General features: G+C 40.2%; 1 protein-coding gene across 4 annotated transcripts in view; it reads left to right on the top strand.

The window, feature by feature from the left end:
* CASK (calcium/calmodulin dependent serine protein kinase) overlaps window positions 1–14,848 on the top strand; it is a 406,622-nt gene extending 391,774 nt beyond the window's left edge. For all 4 annotated transcript variants that reach the window (XM_023507605.1, XM_003800989.2, XM_023507604.1 and 1 more), the window contains 3 exons: window positions 2,280–2,482; window positions 9,896–9,979; window positions 13,481–14,848. In XM_023507605.1, the coding sequence (XP_023363373.1) occupies window positions 2,280–2,482; window positions 9,896–9,979; window positions 13,481–13,657 (464 nt within the window). In that variant the 3' untranslated portion in view covers window positions 13,658–14,848. The remainder of the gene's footprint in view (window positions 1–2,279; window positions 2,483–9,895; window positions 9,980–13,480) is intronic.
* The last annotated feature ends 1,816 nt before the right edge of the window (window positions 14,849–16,664 follow it).

Genomic DNA, 16,664 nt, shown 5'->3' with positions numbered 1-16,664 from the left:
TTTTTCTAATAGTATGTCATAAACATTACCTAGATGAATTATTCTTCAGGGAAACAGGTTTTAATAGTTGCATAGAGAGGGACTTTGCAAGCAGTGTAACCTGGTTCTTTGTACCCTCAATGAATCCCCAGTAATTAAAAAAAATAGTTGCATACTTTAGTCTGATATGACAATGTTTTCCTCAATCAGTATCTAAATTATTGACTTCTTATCACTTTTAAAACCTAATCAATGTGCTATCAGTTGTTTACAATAAAGAATTTCAAATCTGGGGAAAAAAAGAATTTCAAATCTGTAAGATTTTTAATTCCCCTTATTTTCTATATCTTATTCTTAACCTCTTGTCCTCTTTCTTTCCTTAACTGTAAAATGAAGTAATCTGGGGTTGTAAAGAGGATTTGAGGTCCTGTGTGTGAAGCACTTAGCAGATGGGAGATAAGTGGTAGCCATATTACCACTGTCATTTTATTATTATCATTATTTTTCTAAAGTTTAAAATTTCAGTCCCAAAAGCTTTCTAGCAGACAGAGCTTTGTTCAGGGTGGAAAGAGGTAAAGGAGAATGATTTCTTTTAAGAGCAACAAGAGAAAATGTAAAGGTTGGCTCCATTTTGTGATGCCTTCATGAAGCAACACCACTTACAATTATCTGTATGCTTCAGAGAACCAGGAGGCTTCATAAAACCACCCTCATTACAGAACCCTGTCTGATTCACACAAGAAAATAATTTATCAAATACCATTTCATTTGGTGCTACTAGGGTTTTCTAGTTAAATACTTTAAAATGTTTTTTTAATTCCCCATATGTCTAGACCATAAGTACAGCAAGTTTGCCTAACATTTAACTTCTTGATCACCTATGAATTGAACTTCTGTGTTATTAAATGGCCAGTTAACTAGCTTGGTTTTAAAGCTTACCTTTGCTGACACCAAGCATGTCTACTCTCTAAAATATTTGACCCCAGATGTGTATATAACATATATTTAACTAGTGAGACAACTGAAGATAGTGCATCAATATATGATGCCATTACTTCAGCTTTTGATGTACTGGGAAAGAGGGTTTTTATTTAAAATCTCCTTGTGTTAATGTCAATGAGCACCTGGCCATTTGAAGGGTATAGCAAGAGGGGGGAAATTCTTCATTGGTTTGCAGTGAATAACATAAATTTGTTCTTGTTCAAAGAAGGAAGGAAGGAAAGAAGAAGGAAAGAAATTAAAAGAAAGAGAAAGAGAGTGGGAGGAAAGAAAGAAAAAGAAAGGATGGGAAAAGAAAGGAAGAAAGAGAGGAAAAGAATGAATTAAAACCAAAATTCCTGGCTCATCTAGAAAAACATTATATAAAGTGTGTTTACACAGGTCCTATTAGTAGCCACAGAACTAGGATTTATTGGTATAGACTTTCATTTAGGTGAGCATAGGCAAACTTTTTCTATAACAGACGAAATAGTAAATAAACATTTGAGGCTTTAAAGACCATATAGTCTGTCCCAGCTACTCAGCTCTGCTGTTGTGGTATGAAAGCAGCCATAGACAATATATAAATAAATGCGCATGGCTGTGTTCCAGTAAAACTTTATTTACAAGAACAGACAGTTCTTGTACTTACACGAGCCAGATTACCACCTTCTGGTTTAGGTCTTTCTGGCCACATTGTCTAAGGTCATTGTGTTTTCAATATGGTGTGCTTTTTACTATAGTCTACATTTTCCTTTTGCAAGATGCTATAGAATCTAGCACTATCCAGTAGAACTTTCTGCAATAATTACATTATTCTCTATCTGCACCATCCAGTACAGTAGCCATTAACCACATGTGGCTATTGAACCCTCAAAATATGGCTGGTAAGACTGAGGAACTGAAATTTGTGTTTTACTTAATTTTAATTTATTTAAATTTAAATAACCATATGTAGTTTTCCATTTCTTTTATCCTTCTTTTTTTTCTTCTGCTCAAGACCCAACTACATTAAAGCATTCTGTGAGTTGTGTTAATCTTGGGTCATTCTCCTCTCATGGCCCATGAAGGGATGAAATATATCTCACCTAAACACTGACAGATTCACCAAATCAAACAACTCACTGGGTGCTGTGGTCTGATATACACACATAAATACGGTTTCTAGAATTTAGTTCTACAAAGCTACTGGAAGTGGGAATGGGGATGTGTAATGTATGATAAAGAGCCCACAGCTTGAGATTGGGTCTGAGTAATTCTATTTGGGAGTGTAAGCTCATCAGCTCAGCCTTTTAAGCCTCTCGTGGTATGCAACTTTGCAGATACAACCAGACCTCCGAAGAAAGATGAAGAAAATGGAAAGAATTATTACTTTGTATCTCATGACCAAATGATGCAAGACATCTCTAATAATGAGTACTTGGAGTATGGCAGCCACGAGGATGCCATGTATGGGACAAAACTGGAGACCATCCGGAAGATCCACGAGCAGGGGCTGATTGCAATACTAGACGTGGAGCCTCAGGTAATGCCTGCTCACCTTGAATCCCAAACATCCTGCCTGCATGCTGCTGAGCTCAGATTCTAAAATCAAAATCAGGAAGTCATCGGTCACATAACAATTTCATAAACTACAGGAAACTGTTAGTAATCAAGACATCATGGTTAATAGTTTAGAATGCAAACTGACTAATCTGCCCACTGCTACCCACAGGGGTGGGGAACCTGTGACCTTCTAGATCCTTGAGTACAGCCTTTTGACTGAATCCAAATTTTGTGGAACAAATCCTTTTAATAAAAGGATTTATTGTCTGTGAAGTTTGGATTCGGTTGAGGCGCTGCAGTTGGGGATCTGGAGGGCCACATGTGGCCTTAAGAAGCAGAGATTTTTCTCTTAAGAGGTTTATTATACTCAAAAGCTCAAAAAAAGTACCTGATTGAGTCTGTGCCTGCCAGAAATGCTACAATCATCTATGAGACTCTGGCACTTTGTTACCACACAGGCACCTTTCTTCTCTTGGTACATCTCACGCTGGACCATCAGAGCCTCTACCAGCACCTTATGTTAATCACCAGCGAGAATGATCCTGGTGCCTGGGTCTAAAACACAGCACTAAGCTTTGTGATAGTAAGCAGGAATGAGCGCAGATGTCACATGGAGCAGGAATGGAAACCTGGGGTGGCTCTCAGTCTCTGCCATCTCTTTGCCTGAGGACAGAGCCTGACCCTGAGCTAAAACTAGGAGAGATATGGAAAACTGGGAGAGGACACAAAGGAGAGCCAGACATGGAGACAATTAAATGATTTGTAGCTAAGTCTTATGCAAGGAGCAATCAGAATTATTAAATTTGAAAAAGAGGAAGTTGAAGGCTTTGCATCATAAATGCTGACAAGCTGTTTTTTTTCTCTGAGTACAAACCAAGTAGAAGTGGGATATAAAGCATAGTAGGAAGGATTTGGGAATTGGAGGTATCGGGGTAGGTTATAGGAAAGGCTTGTGGGTGCCCATGTGACTCCTAGGTCTGCTGTTTCTAAGACTAATCTGTACCAAAACACCCTTATCACTGAGAAGAATCAGTATACCACCTCCTGAGATGGTAGACTGACTCCCTTCAAGCAGGCTGTATTTCATCAGGAGGCTCACTAGTTATTGTTTAGGGGCTATCATGTGAGACTTAGTCCCCTAGCCATCTCCAATTGATGACAGAACCTACCGTGTGACCTGGGGCCTGATGGCTCAGTTTCTGGGCTGCAAATCCTAACACGTGGCCAGTAGGTTTACCCATTTCTGTTTTACAACATCTGACGGGTTTCTGGAACTTGGAACTTTGGAAATCACAAAAATATCTGGTTACAGGGCTAGGAAGGAGAGCACCAGTAGGGTGAACACTATAGTTTACTGAACAATGAACTTGGACCTATATAGAACTAAATATATAATGTGTACCACAGATTGATTTTTGTTTAACTACTAATCCCTCCTTACTAGGGATTGGAAAAATCTTCTGGCCAGGGGTGGCTAGAGGCAAAGTCTTAATCCTGGTCCTGGTCTTCAACATCCTTTCCTTGGGTTCCACACTGGTCTTCACCTGAACATCGTTTTCTGCTGGTAGTAATGTGTCTCTAGCAGTATGCTGGCTGCAGGGCTCCTCGGACTCCCTCTGCATTACCTAAATCCACTTTTGAGGGCTTTCTGCCCTACCTGCCACTGCTGCTGCCACCACCACCACCACTGCTGCTGCTGCTGCCACCACTGCCACTCCACTCATAGTGTCCAGCTCTCCCTGTCTCCTTGCCCTTGCACAGCCATACATTGCTCTGCACTACTGACTGGGAGACACTTTCCTCAGGCTCCTCAGGACACCCACAGCAGTTACTTTACCCATTGCACTTGGCCCCAGAGCACCTCCTTGCCCCAGCTGGACACACTCTCCCCTGCTCCTCTGACTGCTGGATGAGCTCACTTGCACTCTTCTCCCCTGCTTTCTAGGTCCTCACCTCTCAGAACTATGATCCTCGGGTCCGCCTACCCCAGAGGGTCATCCATAAGTGTCCTGGTCTCTACCTGACCCCTTCTGGGCCAGAGCCCTGAGGATAGGAATCACCTGGGTCCTGTTCGTCTTGTTGGTCTGATTGACCACTCTGGTCCCAGGCCCTCCTGCCCAGGCCAGCTTCATGCCAGTCCTGGTCTCACATTGACTGTTGTGTACTACAGCAGTCTGGGAAATGCCCGCAGTCTGCATAGATTGGGCTCTACCCTCAGGCTTTTCTGCCCTCAGCCCACTCTGTGCCTATCTGATAGGGCCCTCATCCTGTCTTCAGGATGCCTGGGACCATGAACGACTTGTTTTTAGACACTTATTGCTCTAGGGAGGCTCTTTCCTTAGGATGTTTTTCTCCATGTCCCTTTCCCATTTCAGCTTGTTAGATTAACCCCTCTATTGTATCTCATGAACAGTTTGATCCACCAAACTTGTATTAAGCACTTATTCTATGCCAAGCACTGGGTCAGGAGCTAAGAATATAATTCAGAAGACAAACTGATGAGGATGAAATTCCTTCCTTGATGTCCATCAGAAACTGTCCATAATAGAAGTGTCTTGTGGCATTGTTTAAAATCCTCTCACTTCTACCACACTATGTGTGGACAATAGAAAAAACACCGAACATTGGTGTTCAGCTCTTTTAGTGTTGGTCTAATACTCTGTGCCATCTTATTGTAGACAGTTTAGGCCAAGGTGAGCACATATCTAATAATACTATATGATAAGATGTTGGGGGTCTAACTTTAGAACTAGAAGACCATAGGAAAGACATTAAAGTAGGAAAAAATTTAAAACCTGGTTTCCTATAAAACAATAATAGATTATGTTCTCACAGTGCTTTATATTTTGCCAAGTATTATTCCTTACTTAATCCCTATAACCCTATGAGATAGATATCAGCATCTACTTTTATGGTAAAGATACCAAGACTTAATATAACTGTGACTTGACCAAGGTTTTATAGCCAATTGAAAGAGAGGTTTGATTTGAACTGTGTTGGTTGTTTTATTTTGTTTTTTTACAATAAATCCCAACCTCCTTTTGCTGTACCATCCTAGAAGAGGTACCCCTGAGAATCTGCAAGGTGGTCCACCTTACATGTAGTTGTACAATTTAAATCCTATGTTTTTTTTAATGTTTACAGAACTTCATAAGGCAGTCAAACCTGAGAAAAACTGTAGAATTTATTTCTCATGGAAATAAGGATATGGCTCAGAAGATAATGCATGTCCCTAAAGCTGAAACTATAATAGCTCCAGTGTGTAATCAAGAGTTTAATGTGATAGTGTTAGATGTTAACTTTATTCTAATGTATCCATGTATAGTCTTAAAAAGTTAATAGGAGCAGAATACTTATGCTTTTGCTTTTGCCCATAGAGATAAAGGTCATCACCAAGAGGTAGCTTACAGTCTTGTGAGGAATGTATACTTTAAAACAAGAGCCAGGCCGGACATAGCAGCTCACGCCCATCATCCTAGCATTCTGGAAGTCCAAGGCAGGAAGATCTCTTGAGCTTAGGAGTTCAAAACCAGCCTAAGCAAGAGTGAGACCCTATCTCTACTAAAAATAGAAAAAGTTAACATCCAGATACCTATATTCCCAGCTACTCGGGAGGCTGAGGCCAGAGAGTTACTTAAACCCAGGAGTTTGAGGTTGCTATGAACTAGGCTAACACCACAGGACTCTAGCCTGGGCAACAGAGTAAGATTCTGACTCAAAAAAAAGGAAAGAAAAGAAAAAAGAAGAGAAACAATACCAACAACAAAGCTAGGCGCAGGGGAATTTTAGCACTGTGGGAAGCCAAGGCAAAAGATTGCTAAGCTCAGGAGTTCGAGACCAGCTTAAGCAAGAACAAGATCCTCTCTCAAAAAAAAAAAAAAAAAAGAGCAAAAAAATAAATAAATAAGAGCCAGCTTCTGAATCAGAAGCTATTTTGTTAAATTGGTTGGCTCTCTTAAGATTGGTTTTGAGGTCACTGTGTTCTTCCTAAATCCACAAAATGACTCAGATACCTTGCCCCTATATTCTTTTTAAGTTTACACACCAGGTTAGTTTTATAGATAGCTGCATCTTAGATATTTGGGTCAGACTTGAAGATGGTAACCTGAGATTAATTATTCGCCACCACTGAGCCATAAAATCAATTTTATCCCTGCAAAAGAGAGCTTAAAGAATTAACTTAAAATTAATGTTACTTTCACTATTTGAATCCAGCATTTTCAGTGATCTTTCTGGAGTATACTCTCTGTCGCTTACCCACCCTTTCTCTCCTCTCTATTTCTACACTTCTCTGGGATTCAGAGAGAAAGAAATTTGCCTTTTAATATTAAGAAATTTGTGTCTTATCTTGAATCAGGAAGAGGTTTTAGAGTTCATCTGTAAGTCACCTATTAATTGCCTGAGAAAGGGAAATCCTTGTGAACAGGTCCATATCCTTTCCCTAAAGTAATGCTGAACCTCAACCAGGCTGAGACTACACCCAAAATGGTACCCACTTGAGACCCATAAGTTGAGCAAAGTATGGGGACAGAGACCTTTAAGAACTGTGTATCGTAGAAATGGGTGGTGACTCTGCTAAAGATATGAGGCCTGCTGGATAAGTAAATCTCAGTCAGCAGTGGAGGCCTCTTAGAATTTTTGAGAATATAATAAGGTAGAAAACCACAGCCATGAAAAGGAGGAGGAAGCAAAACTGCTAACCACATGGGCCACTATAGTTACTATGATAAACATTAAATTTGGCTCTGAACTTCCTGGCCACCAGGGCAAAAAAGGGAATCAAGGAATATGACCTGATTCTTAGACAGAAGAAGCATTTGGCCAATGAGATGAACTTGGCCTTTATTGACGGTTTTATGTAGTACATGTAGAACAACATGTGTTCATGGATATAGACTTAGGGATAGATAATCTGCATGGAGCTAAAGTAATGTCTTCCAAGGAGTTTGTTTTCTGCTGCTGTAATAAGATAGCAGGCTAGAATTGAAAACATTCAAAGATTTGAGTAGCTAGCAGGGCTGGGTCACTGAGTGAGAAAAAAATATTTCATGCCCAGGGTATCATCCTGTACTTCATCCACTACTTCATCTTGATTCAAGTCCACATCTAGGTTGTGAGGACTTTAATCTGGCACCCAGAGTAGCTTCAGTGAGAGAAATAAATGGTATTTTTTCCCATCTCAGTTGCCCAGAAGCTGGTTATGGGTGGGTATGTGTGCGTGACAGCAGGTAGGGCTATGAGAAAACCTTCTGTCTCATCTGATGCTATATTCAACTGATTATGAAGACAGGAAGGAAGGGAAAATAGTCCATGATAATATTCGACAAAAGGGGCATTTCTAAATGAAGATCCCTTTAGCTCAATTGAACTATATATGGACTTTTTCATGATGTTTATTCCTTGCTGAAGTCTTCAGTCACAAAAGGATTGGCAAAGAAGCTGCTAGTTATGTCTTTCAAAAATTAACATTTGCGAGCTTGGAGAGCTTTCCTATGAGAAGAATCTGAGTCTGTGACTTTAACAATTAAAGAACTTTGATAGACAGATACAATGCGCCAGGCACCCTTAACCCACAAGAAGATACTGTGTGACCAAAATTCAGAAATAGAATCCTAATGAGAGCAAGCTTTGCACTAAAAAAAAAAGAAACTTTAATATCAAATTTGTCTTTCATGCCTACATGTGCAAAGAGACTAAGAGAGTCCCTTCAGCCAAGAAAACAAACTGCTCTCTAGGTGAATCTGCCCCCAAAGAATTGTATTTACTGTTTTTACATTTAATTTTCTCATAAAGGCAGTTTATGACAGATGTCATACTGGGCATGAGGGAGAAACTGAACAAAACGTTGTCCCTGCTGCTAAGGAGCCTACCCACTAGTCCCCAGGGATTTGGATTTCCAGTGTAATGGGTACTTCAGGAGTACATGAGAGGAGATCAGAGCTCACAAGGAACTTTCCAGAGAAAAGAACATCAGTACTGAGTTCTGAAGGATTACTCAGCCAAGCAAGAGGAAGAGAATGGAAGGGGAAATGATAGGAAGTCCCAAAAGAGGGAACAGTTAAGTAAAAACACCAGGAAGCTAGAGAGAGTCTGGCACTTTCTGGAACTGTAAGTAGTTCTTAGTAAGGCCAGTCCATGGAGGAGAAAGAACAGAGAGAAGCTGAAGAGGTTGAACATGGGCTCACTTGTGAGGAAGGGACCTGCCATTCATACGGAGGAGTAGACATTTTATCCTGAAGCCAAGTGGAAGCTATTGAAGGATTTTGAGCAGGGGGACCATGGGATTGACATTTCAGAAAGATCATTCTAGTATGGTTTGGAAAGCAGCAAAACTGGAGACAGTGCAACCAGTCTAATTGCAATTACAATAAATTAGGGGAAAAATGGAGCAATAGGAGTCAGGCAAAGCCAACAAATTTAAAGACCATTTAGAAAACAAAATAGTGGGCAGCAAAATAGATGTGTTAAATTCTGTGTAAAGGGCAGCAAGATATCACTCCTGTGCACAGGCATTAATTCCATGTCAGTCACTTAGGAATTGATTAGCTGTTTGTGTTGCGTATTGTCCCTTGTGAGGGAGTTCGTAATCTCCCTGAGGGTCGTGTTCCCCCATGGGAAGAGCAGAGCAGTAATTCCTTAGCAGAATCAACTCCTGCAGTATTGGAGCACGGCTTTGCAGTACATTTGGAATGCCTTGGAAGGGAACTGAAAGGGGCCTCAGATTCTTCTCCCTTGAACTTACCATTCTCATATTTGTCCATGCAGTGGCCACAGCTGCTCAGCCTCTTTAGTGTTAGGGCCAAGACAAAAAACCGAAGGCCCCTGACTCCAGCCCAGGGCAAAGTCCACCTTCCCCATGAGTTCCATGGGACCTTTCATCAGGGCAATTCAGATGGCCTTACATAAGTGACCATGGCCCTCATAGTTAACAGTGGCCAGGATGTTGTCTCCTTGGTTAGCAATTTGAAATCTGAAATGTGATGGAGTGGGCTCCAGATCAGTAGTGAAGCCAGCCTACAGGTCCATGTCTACCCTAAAATCTGAAAGTCAGGCTACAGCTAATAACGAAGTTTGAATGAATATTAATCCACAAAATCAGTGTTAACTTATTAAGAAAACTAAATCAGATTAATTCATGAGATTTGTAAGAAAAAAGTCCTGTTTGTCAACTTTTACTTTCTGATGGCTATTGTCCATCCTTTAGAAGAAAAGGAGTAATACATGGTAGGAATTATATATAAGGTTAATAAATTTAATAATACCTTGCCTAAAATTTGAACCACGGGCTTGAAATTTTCAGTTGTATAAATTTCTTATAGGCTCATTTGAAATTTACATGATTTATTTCTTCTTTTAAGGCTCTCTCTTTCTCTTTTTTTTTTTTTTAACATAGGCACTGAAGGTCCTGAGAACTGCAGAGTTTGCTCCCTTTGTTGTTTTTATTGCTGCACCAACTATTACTCCAGGTTTAAATGAGGTAAGAATCAATCTGTTTTTCCGCAAATAAGCACACCCCCTTGCAAGGATCCACATGTGTTGTGCATTCAAAACCAAAGCCCCATGCCATTAAGACAACTCAGTAAAGCTCTGCTTTGTTGTTGGTGCTGAGCAGTAAGACTTCCAGAGCTTGAGGTCCTCTTTCAGTATTAGGAATTAAGCAACATAAACTGTGGTTCTTTGAAGATGAGAATCATTAGACAAATTCAAGCTCTAGTGCCCAGCACAGTCCGAAACAAATCATTCTACATTTGCAGCAAAAGGCTGCTCTGGTGAAATGAGGTATGGAATTGAATGGCTCATGCCTATGCCCTTATCAATAAACCTACTTCTAAAGTCTGGGAACAAACCTCTTAACGTCCCAGGCATCTCACACCCTTCAGGGCTGCCAGCCTAGTCTCTCTTCTGGTAGGGATTGTGCAGAAGCAGCAGCAACCCACAGGGGCAGCTCGGGGCCAAACAACTGCCTTGCCTGAACAGAGCTATAAGGAATCCATGACCTTGGCCTTGCTGTGCAGGTTCCCCCAGGCAGTCTCTGGACTGGAACCCATGGAGAATTTCATTCTAGATCCCAAGAAACTACCAAATCTAGAAATGAGCTCTGTCCACTGTCAAGCCAAATCAAGTCATCAGCTATCACAGAGATGGTGCCTGTGAGAGTTGGCTGTACCATGGTACCAAGCTGATTTAGGAGGTTTTCTATTACTGAGGAGATAGGGAACATAATTATCATGTGTCGGATAAGTATAGCAGTGCCTGTCTGCTGTAGGCCCCTTAGTGAAGAGGAGCTTCCTATTCTAAGTTACCCTGTGAAGACAGTTACTTTCACAAGTTCTAGTAACCATCAGAGGAATCTTGGCTTTGTTCAGAAAACATAAGTCTAAACTCACCCAAGCTTAAATGCACTTAAATTAAAGTCTGGACATTTTCACTTTGTATACCTTTAAGAAAGAGTAAATATTTATAGTTACCTATGTTACTCATATTTTCAGTCATTATTTTTTGTCATTTCATTTGCAAAAGGTATATTCCTTATTAAAATTCTACTTTTCCCAACTTATTTAATATATAACCATATTTGAAACTCCACACAGTGGTTAGTTTTTACCCTTTGGTTGCCATGTATTTTTCTTGAATTATCATCTTTGCTTTGTTTTTGTTTTGCCTGTTTTCCTGCCCTTTTACTAATTTTCCATAGCTGCCAAAATGGTGCAGAAAATTACCTGTAAGTACCAGCTAGGAAGCAATGAAATATAGCCTTGTTTCTTTTAATAGATTTAGACTGTAGACATTTTGTTCCCACAAATCCTTGCTTTCGCTGTAGAATAAAGGCATTTTGTTTTCACTGAATTAAACCCTGTTCACGCGTGAGTCAAGCACACAGACAAGCTGTAATCAAGGAAGAAATGGACAAATATAACTTCATCTTATAAAATCCTTATGAGGAAGAGTTATCTTTCTGCAAAGAGACCTACATTAAAAATTTGATGCTTTCAGCCATAAATTTTATTGAATATTTCCAGATAGTGGTTTTTGAAACCCAGGAGATTTAGGAATTGTTCCTTCTCACATGGTAGAATGCACTCCTGTCTTTGTGTGAATAGCATTTTTTTTTTGCATTATGTTGATTGTAAAGTAAAGCCACAGTGAAAATACTATGCTTTTTAAGTGCAAGCAGAATGTGTGTTGATAATGACCTTAGAAGGTGCTTATTAGGTGAGGTCTTATCTACACTATGGTAGTTAACACTAAAATTCAAAGCACACATGCTGGTGTCCTGCTTTGAAATTCCTGTAGAAGGTGACAAAACTGGTTGGACATTTTTGGTTTATAGTATCCTGATAGAAAAGACTGAGTTCCCAACTGCCCATCCCTGCTGCAGGACCAGGAAAGAATTTAGCAAGTATCTTCTGATCAGCTTTCCCAAAAGCTATACCCACAGAGAAGAGGCTTGCCTGGGCCTCCCAGCTTCCTTGTCAGGAAGAGTCCCTTACAAATAACAGAGAAGCCATGGAAAAGAAAAGGGATCCCAGTCCCACAGCTCCTGGGTCCTGAAGACATTGCATCTTTTCCTGGCAGATGTGTCTATGTCACACTGGGCCCCCATTTCCTAGTAGAATTGCTCGTCTCTTGATTATAGATGACTCATAAAATCCTATAATGACCAGTACCAGTCAGCCAAGTGCTTGTTCTTTCAACAACATTTACTAAGTAAGCACTTACCAGCGCTGGGACATGGCAATGACAGGGCTCACCAGGTACATTTACTCCCTGTTAGAGAGCAACAAATCAAATAAACAGGTATTTAATTGTATTTATATATATTTAAGACTCAGCCCAATAGCTCACCTAGTGTATGACAGGTGAGTTGATGGGGCAAGGGATTAATTTAACTCGCAAAGTTTCCTAGTTTCAAATTTGAACCTTCTCTTTGGGAGTTCAGCATAACAAATTTAATCCATGAGGATGCAGAGCAGACTTCCTTCTGGTCGCCCTTAAGAGATCATAGTCTTGAAAGAAGTGCCATCCTGAAGTGTAAGCTGTGCTTGTGGGACCCTGAGTTCCTTCTTACTATTGGCTTACCCCACTGAGAGTTCTTAGAATCTGTAACAAGCTATAGTTTAGGGAATATTCTTTACTTCAATAAACCTTCTTAGAGTTCAGAAGTTTATTTTCCTTTAGATGTATTTTCATAAGAGATGTGAGGAACTATGAACAGTAACATTTGTGTAGCCATTTCCAGTGCAGGCCAATTTGGGGGGATTCATCAGATGCCAATTACTGTTTATTTGGGAAATGGCCTGATTCCATCCATTATTTGTAACATTCAAAAAGCTTTTGCCTCTGGCATCAGCTGCTATGGAGTGAGGGCCATTATATGTAATTGAATTCCTGGAACATGATGAACCTTTAAGTAGAAAAGGGAAAAAAATGCAACTTAATTTGTTGTCCAAAGGCAGGGGCTTATTGGTGCAAATGCAGCTGGGTCCTGAGACCTGGCTCGGGTGACCAAGGGGAGGGGTGATGAGGAGCTCTGGCCTTGCCACCACAGCCCTCCAGCCAAATGGAAAAGTGGCTTGAGGCTAGGGATAAGGCTTCCTGTGGGCCTAGATTAGAGTAATGAGGAAAGGACAGCTGGGGCCACAGTAGTCACTGCTGACCCATGCCTCAAGTGGCCTTACCCCAACTGACTCTGGGGACAGGCACCGTGAGGCCAGAGTGGGAGTGATATATTTGCTGAAGAGTGTTTGTTTTCTCTACTTCACCTGGTTTGTTGTGGAGCCTCCTGTTGCATGGCAGTCACTGTCTCCTCTGTCATGGAGCAGACTTGGCCTTGTGCATCAGAGTCTGGCCTTGACTGTTTTCTGACACAAGGACGAGTAGAAATGCAAAAAGAAAATGAATCCAACTGACTTCTCTCTTCTGTTTGCTTTTTCCTTCTCCCATGCCCACCCCTACCTCCATCTCATCACCCATTTAGGATGAATCTCTTCAGCGTCTGCAGAAAGAATCTGATATCTTACAGAGAACATATGCACACTACTTCGATCTCACAATTATCAACAATGAAATTGATGAGACAATCAGACATCTGGAGGAAGCCGTTGAGCTCGTGTGCACAGCCCCACAGTGGGTCCCTGTCTCCTGGGTCTATTAGGTCCCTCCCCAGATATCTGAGCATAACTGGGAACAGCTCATACTTGGAAAAGCCTCTTTGTTATTGGCCTTGTGTCAACAGGTCGTGGTCCCTAGAGACTACCTAGTTGTAGTGTGACCTACATTTATAATTATTGTCATGTCCGAATAGATAGGAGGAGAAAAACAATTACACACTAATTTAAAGAGACAGTATCTTTTTTAATCAGTTCTCCTAAACTTTAATAAAATGTATCTTTAAATGTATGTATTATTCAATCCTTTGGAATGTTATATTTTTGGAAATCATAGCTTTTTATTTCCAAGGCCCCTAAAAACTGCACAAAATAGATGCTGCTTTCTATAATCTATTTTAATAATAATAAACTGATTCTGTTACCTTGACTGGGGGTGGAACACTACATTCTTTTTAGAGTCTGATTTTATGGATTGGAATATCTTTCTTTCCTTTATTTATTTGAAATAATTAGTGTAGTGATTACAAAACAGTCATAAATTTTTAAAGGCCTTTTTTCTCTCTCTTTTTTTTTCTTAGAATAGTATTTTTTTTAAGTCCTTTATGTAACATCCAGATAATGTGATACTGTCTCTTTGAAGCACCCTGTAAACCTTTTAGAGATTTGAAGTTGGGTCTTGACTCTTAATGCATGTGGACAGTCGCGAGCGTTTATGCTGTTGGTGTGTCTGTGTTGGACAAAACAATCTGTAATCTACAGCAAAGTACATTCCATTCATGGGGCACACCCAGGGGAATAAGAATAAAATGCTATTATGACTAAGTTGTAAACCTATGCACATCCCTTGCATTTCGGGCAACTTTATAAAAAAAAACTGATTTTTATTAATAATAATCATGTAGTGAAATGTGTTTGTAATTTTGTCTCAATTTAATTTGTTGTAAGGTGGGAGGGGGAATTGCTGGTTTCACCATTTTAGATCTGTGTTGTCTAAGAGTATTAACGTTTTAATTAAGCAAAGAAATGAGGATTTTTAATCTGTATGTAATTGTTTTAAAGCGCCCATTTTAAGAGAAAATACTGTGCAGTGAAGAAACCAGTTTAGGCATTTGCTATAAACTGAATTATTCCAAAAGGATAATCTATAACAGCCCTGTAAATTCCTTTAAAATGATAACTAACAGGACAGTTTGACCAATTTTTTTAAAATATACTTCCTTTTATGTGTTCAATAATTAAATGCCTTTGGGTCCTTCATTTCATTATAGATTTTTTTCAGATTTCCAAGATGATAATCTTTTCAATTTTATAATTTGTTAGATGCTCATTAAAGCGTTGAAGGCCCAGGAGTGAGTATCGGTTGGCAGGGCAACAAAGTAGCCTGCCCAGAACACAGCTCAGACCACAGCTGACTCTCAGAGAGCCATGTGCCCAAGGGCCACAGGTGTACTGGAGGCCACCTGTGGTTTCTCCTTCCTCTTGCTGTATCCCTTGGCACAGGGGAATCATCTCTCCTTGTTGCTTTAGAGACATTAACCATCTCATAACCCTTCCATGAGGTCATATTCTTCCAATACAGGATTCAGGCTGAGGGTTCTCAGACTCTTTGCCAGAGGTCAGTAGAATGTTTTTCATTAGCATGTGAGGATGCGATGTGCTTATATTAACCTGTGATCCTTGAAAACATACCATTATTTTTGCTTCTTGTAGGTTAGATGGCCTCAGTCACTTTGTGCCTTGGCAGGATGCACAGGGTGTGTTCTGAGCTGAACAGCTCCTCTTAAAGGATGAAACAGAGAAGGCATTTTTATATTCCTTTTACACTGTCAATACCCTACTCTCTACCTACTATTATTAAATGATGCTGATTTCTTTTCTTGATGTTGTTCAGTGACCAGATGCGTCTGCAACTTACAAACAAGGAGTCAAGTTGGAACTACTTCTGTTTGGACCCCACAGTGGGGTGAGCAAAGCACCAGAGACAAGCTCAACAGTGGTCTCACCCTAGAGAGAGAAAACTTCAAAGAGTTGTTTAGGGCTGTGTTAGGACTGATTTAAATCTAATCAGTACCACAGCCAGGCAGTCTTTCCTGTGGTGGAATTGGCCACAATCTGGGCTCTCCTCAGTGTGGAAGTGCCCGTGCTACCTCTTTTCCAGTGAAGCACAAAAACAAATATAGCTAACACGTGGGAAATAGAGATTGCCATTCCTCTGGTGGAAACCCCCATACCCCCACTTGCCCTTTGAGATCTAATCTCCACAGATGCTGATGATGTCCATCTTAAGCCATCCACCATGTGCATAAAGGTGGGTTAAGCAGAGGAGGAGAAAAACAATGCCGACTTAAATGTCTGTGGTCCCAGAATTGAGAGGCACGGTAGCACTCCTCCTCTAGTGGCTTTATGCATCCTCCGAGAAGCACACAGGCAGGCATCATACTTGCCATCATACAGATAGTTAAATCCCTGTACCCAAAACTCCTCAACTTCGCAAAGAGGTCATCTGTTCCATTCCACTAATACACATCTTCTCTAAAGCAGTGTCTTTATGACCTAGCAGAGCATACTTATATTTCTGAATTCAGAGTAATTTTAGTACATTGCTGCTGCTACATTACAATTGTCCACTAAACAATCAAAGAAGATGGCTAAAAGCTTCTTTACTGCTCCTATTCCATCAGCAGAACAATTTTTTTTCCTTTTAAAGACTAGAGCGAATGATTAAATTACTGAATCTTGTTAGTGGTCGATTGAAATGTTGAGGAGTCATATTCTAAGGGTTCTCTCCCCATCCCAACCCCATTTCCACAACAAGAGAGTGATTTCATATGTTGAATTATTTGTTAAAAAGATGAAATGTCCTGATTTTCTAATCATAAGACAGTAATTACTTTGCACAGGCAGCATATTCAATTTTAATGCTATAAAGAGAAATGTCACTCAATTTAATTCATCTGGAAGTTTCCCAGTGTCAAGATAACATTGTAGCCTTTTAAAATGCAATTAAATGTATCTCTTGTCAGGTGAGATGGTTTAGAATATTTTCTCGGA

This window comes from Otolemur garnettii, unplaced genomic scaffold (genome assembly GCF_000181295.1).
Source record: "Otolemur garnettii isolate 467f Iridium unplaced genomic scaffold, OtoGar3 scaffold00192, whole genome shotgun sequence".
In the NCBI taxonomy this organism is placed as follows: domain Eukaryota; kingdom Metazoa; phylum Chordata; class Mammalia; order Primates; family Galagidae; genus Otolemur; species Otolemur garnettii.
This window is presented reverse-complemented; position numbering and strand designations above follow the sequence as displayed.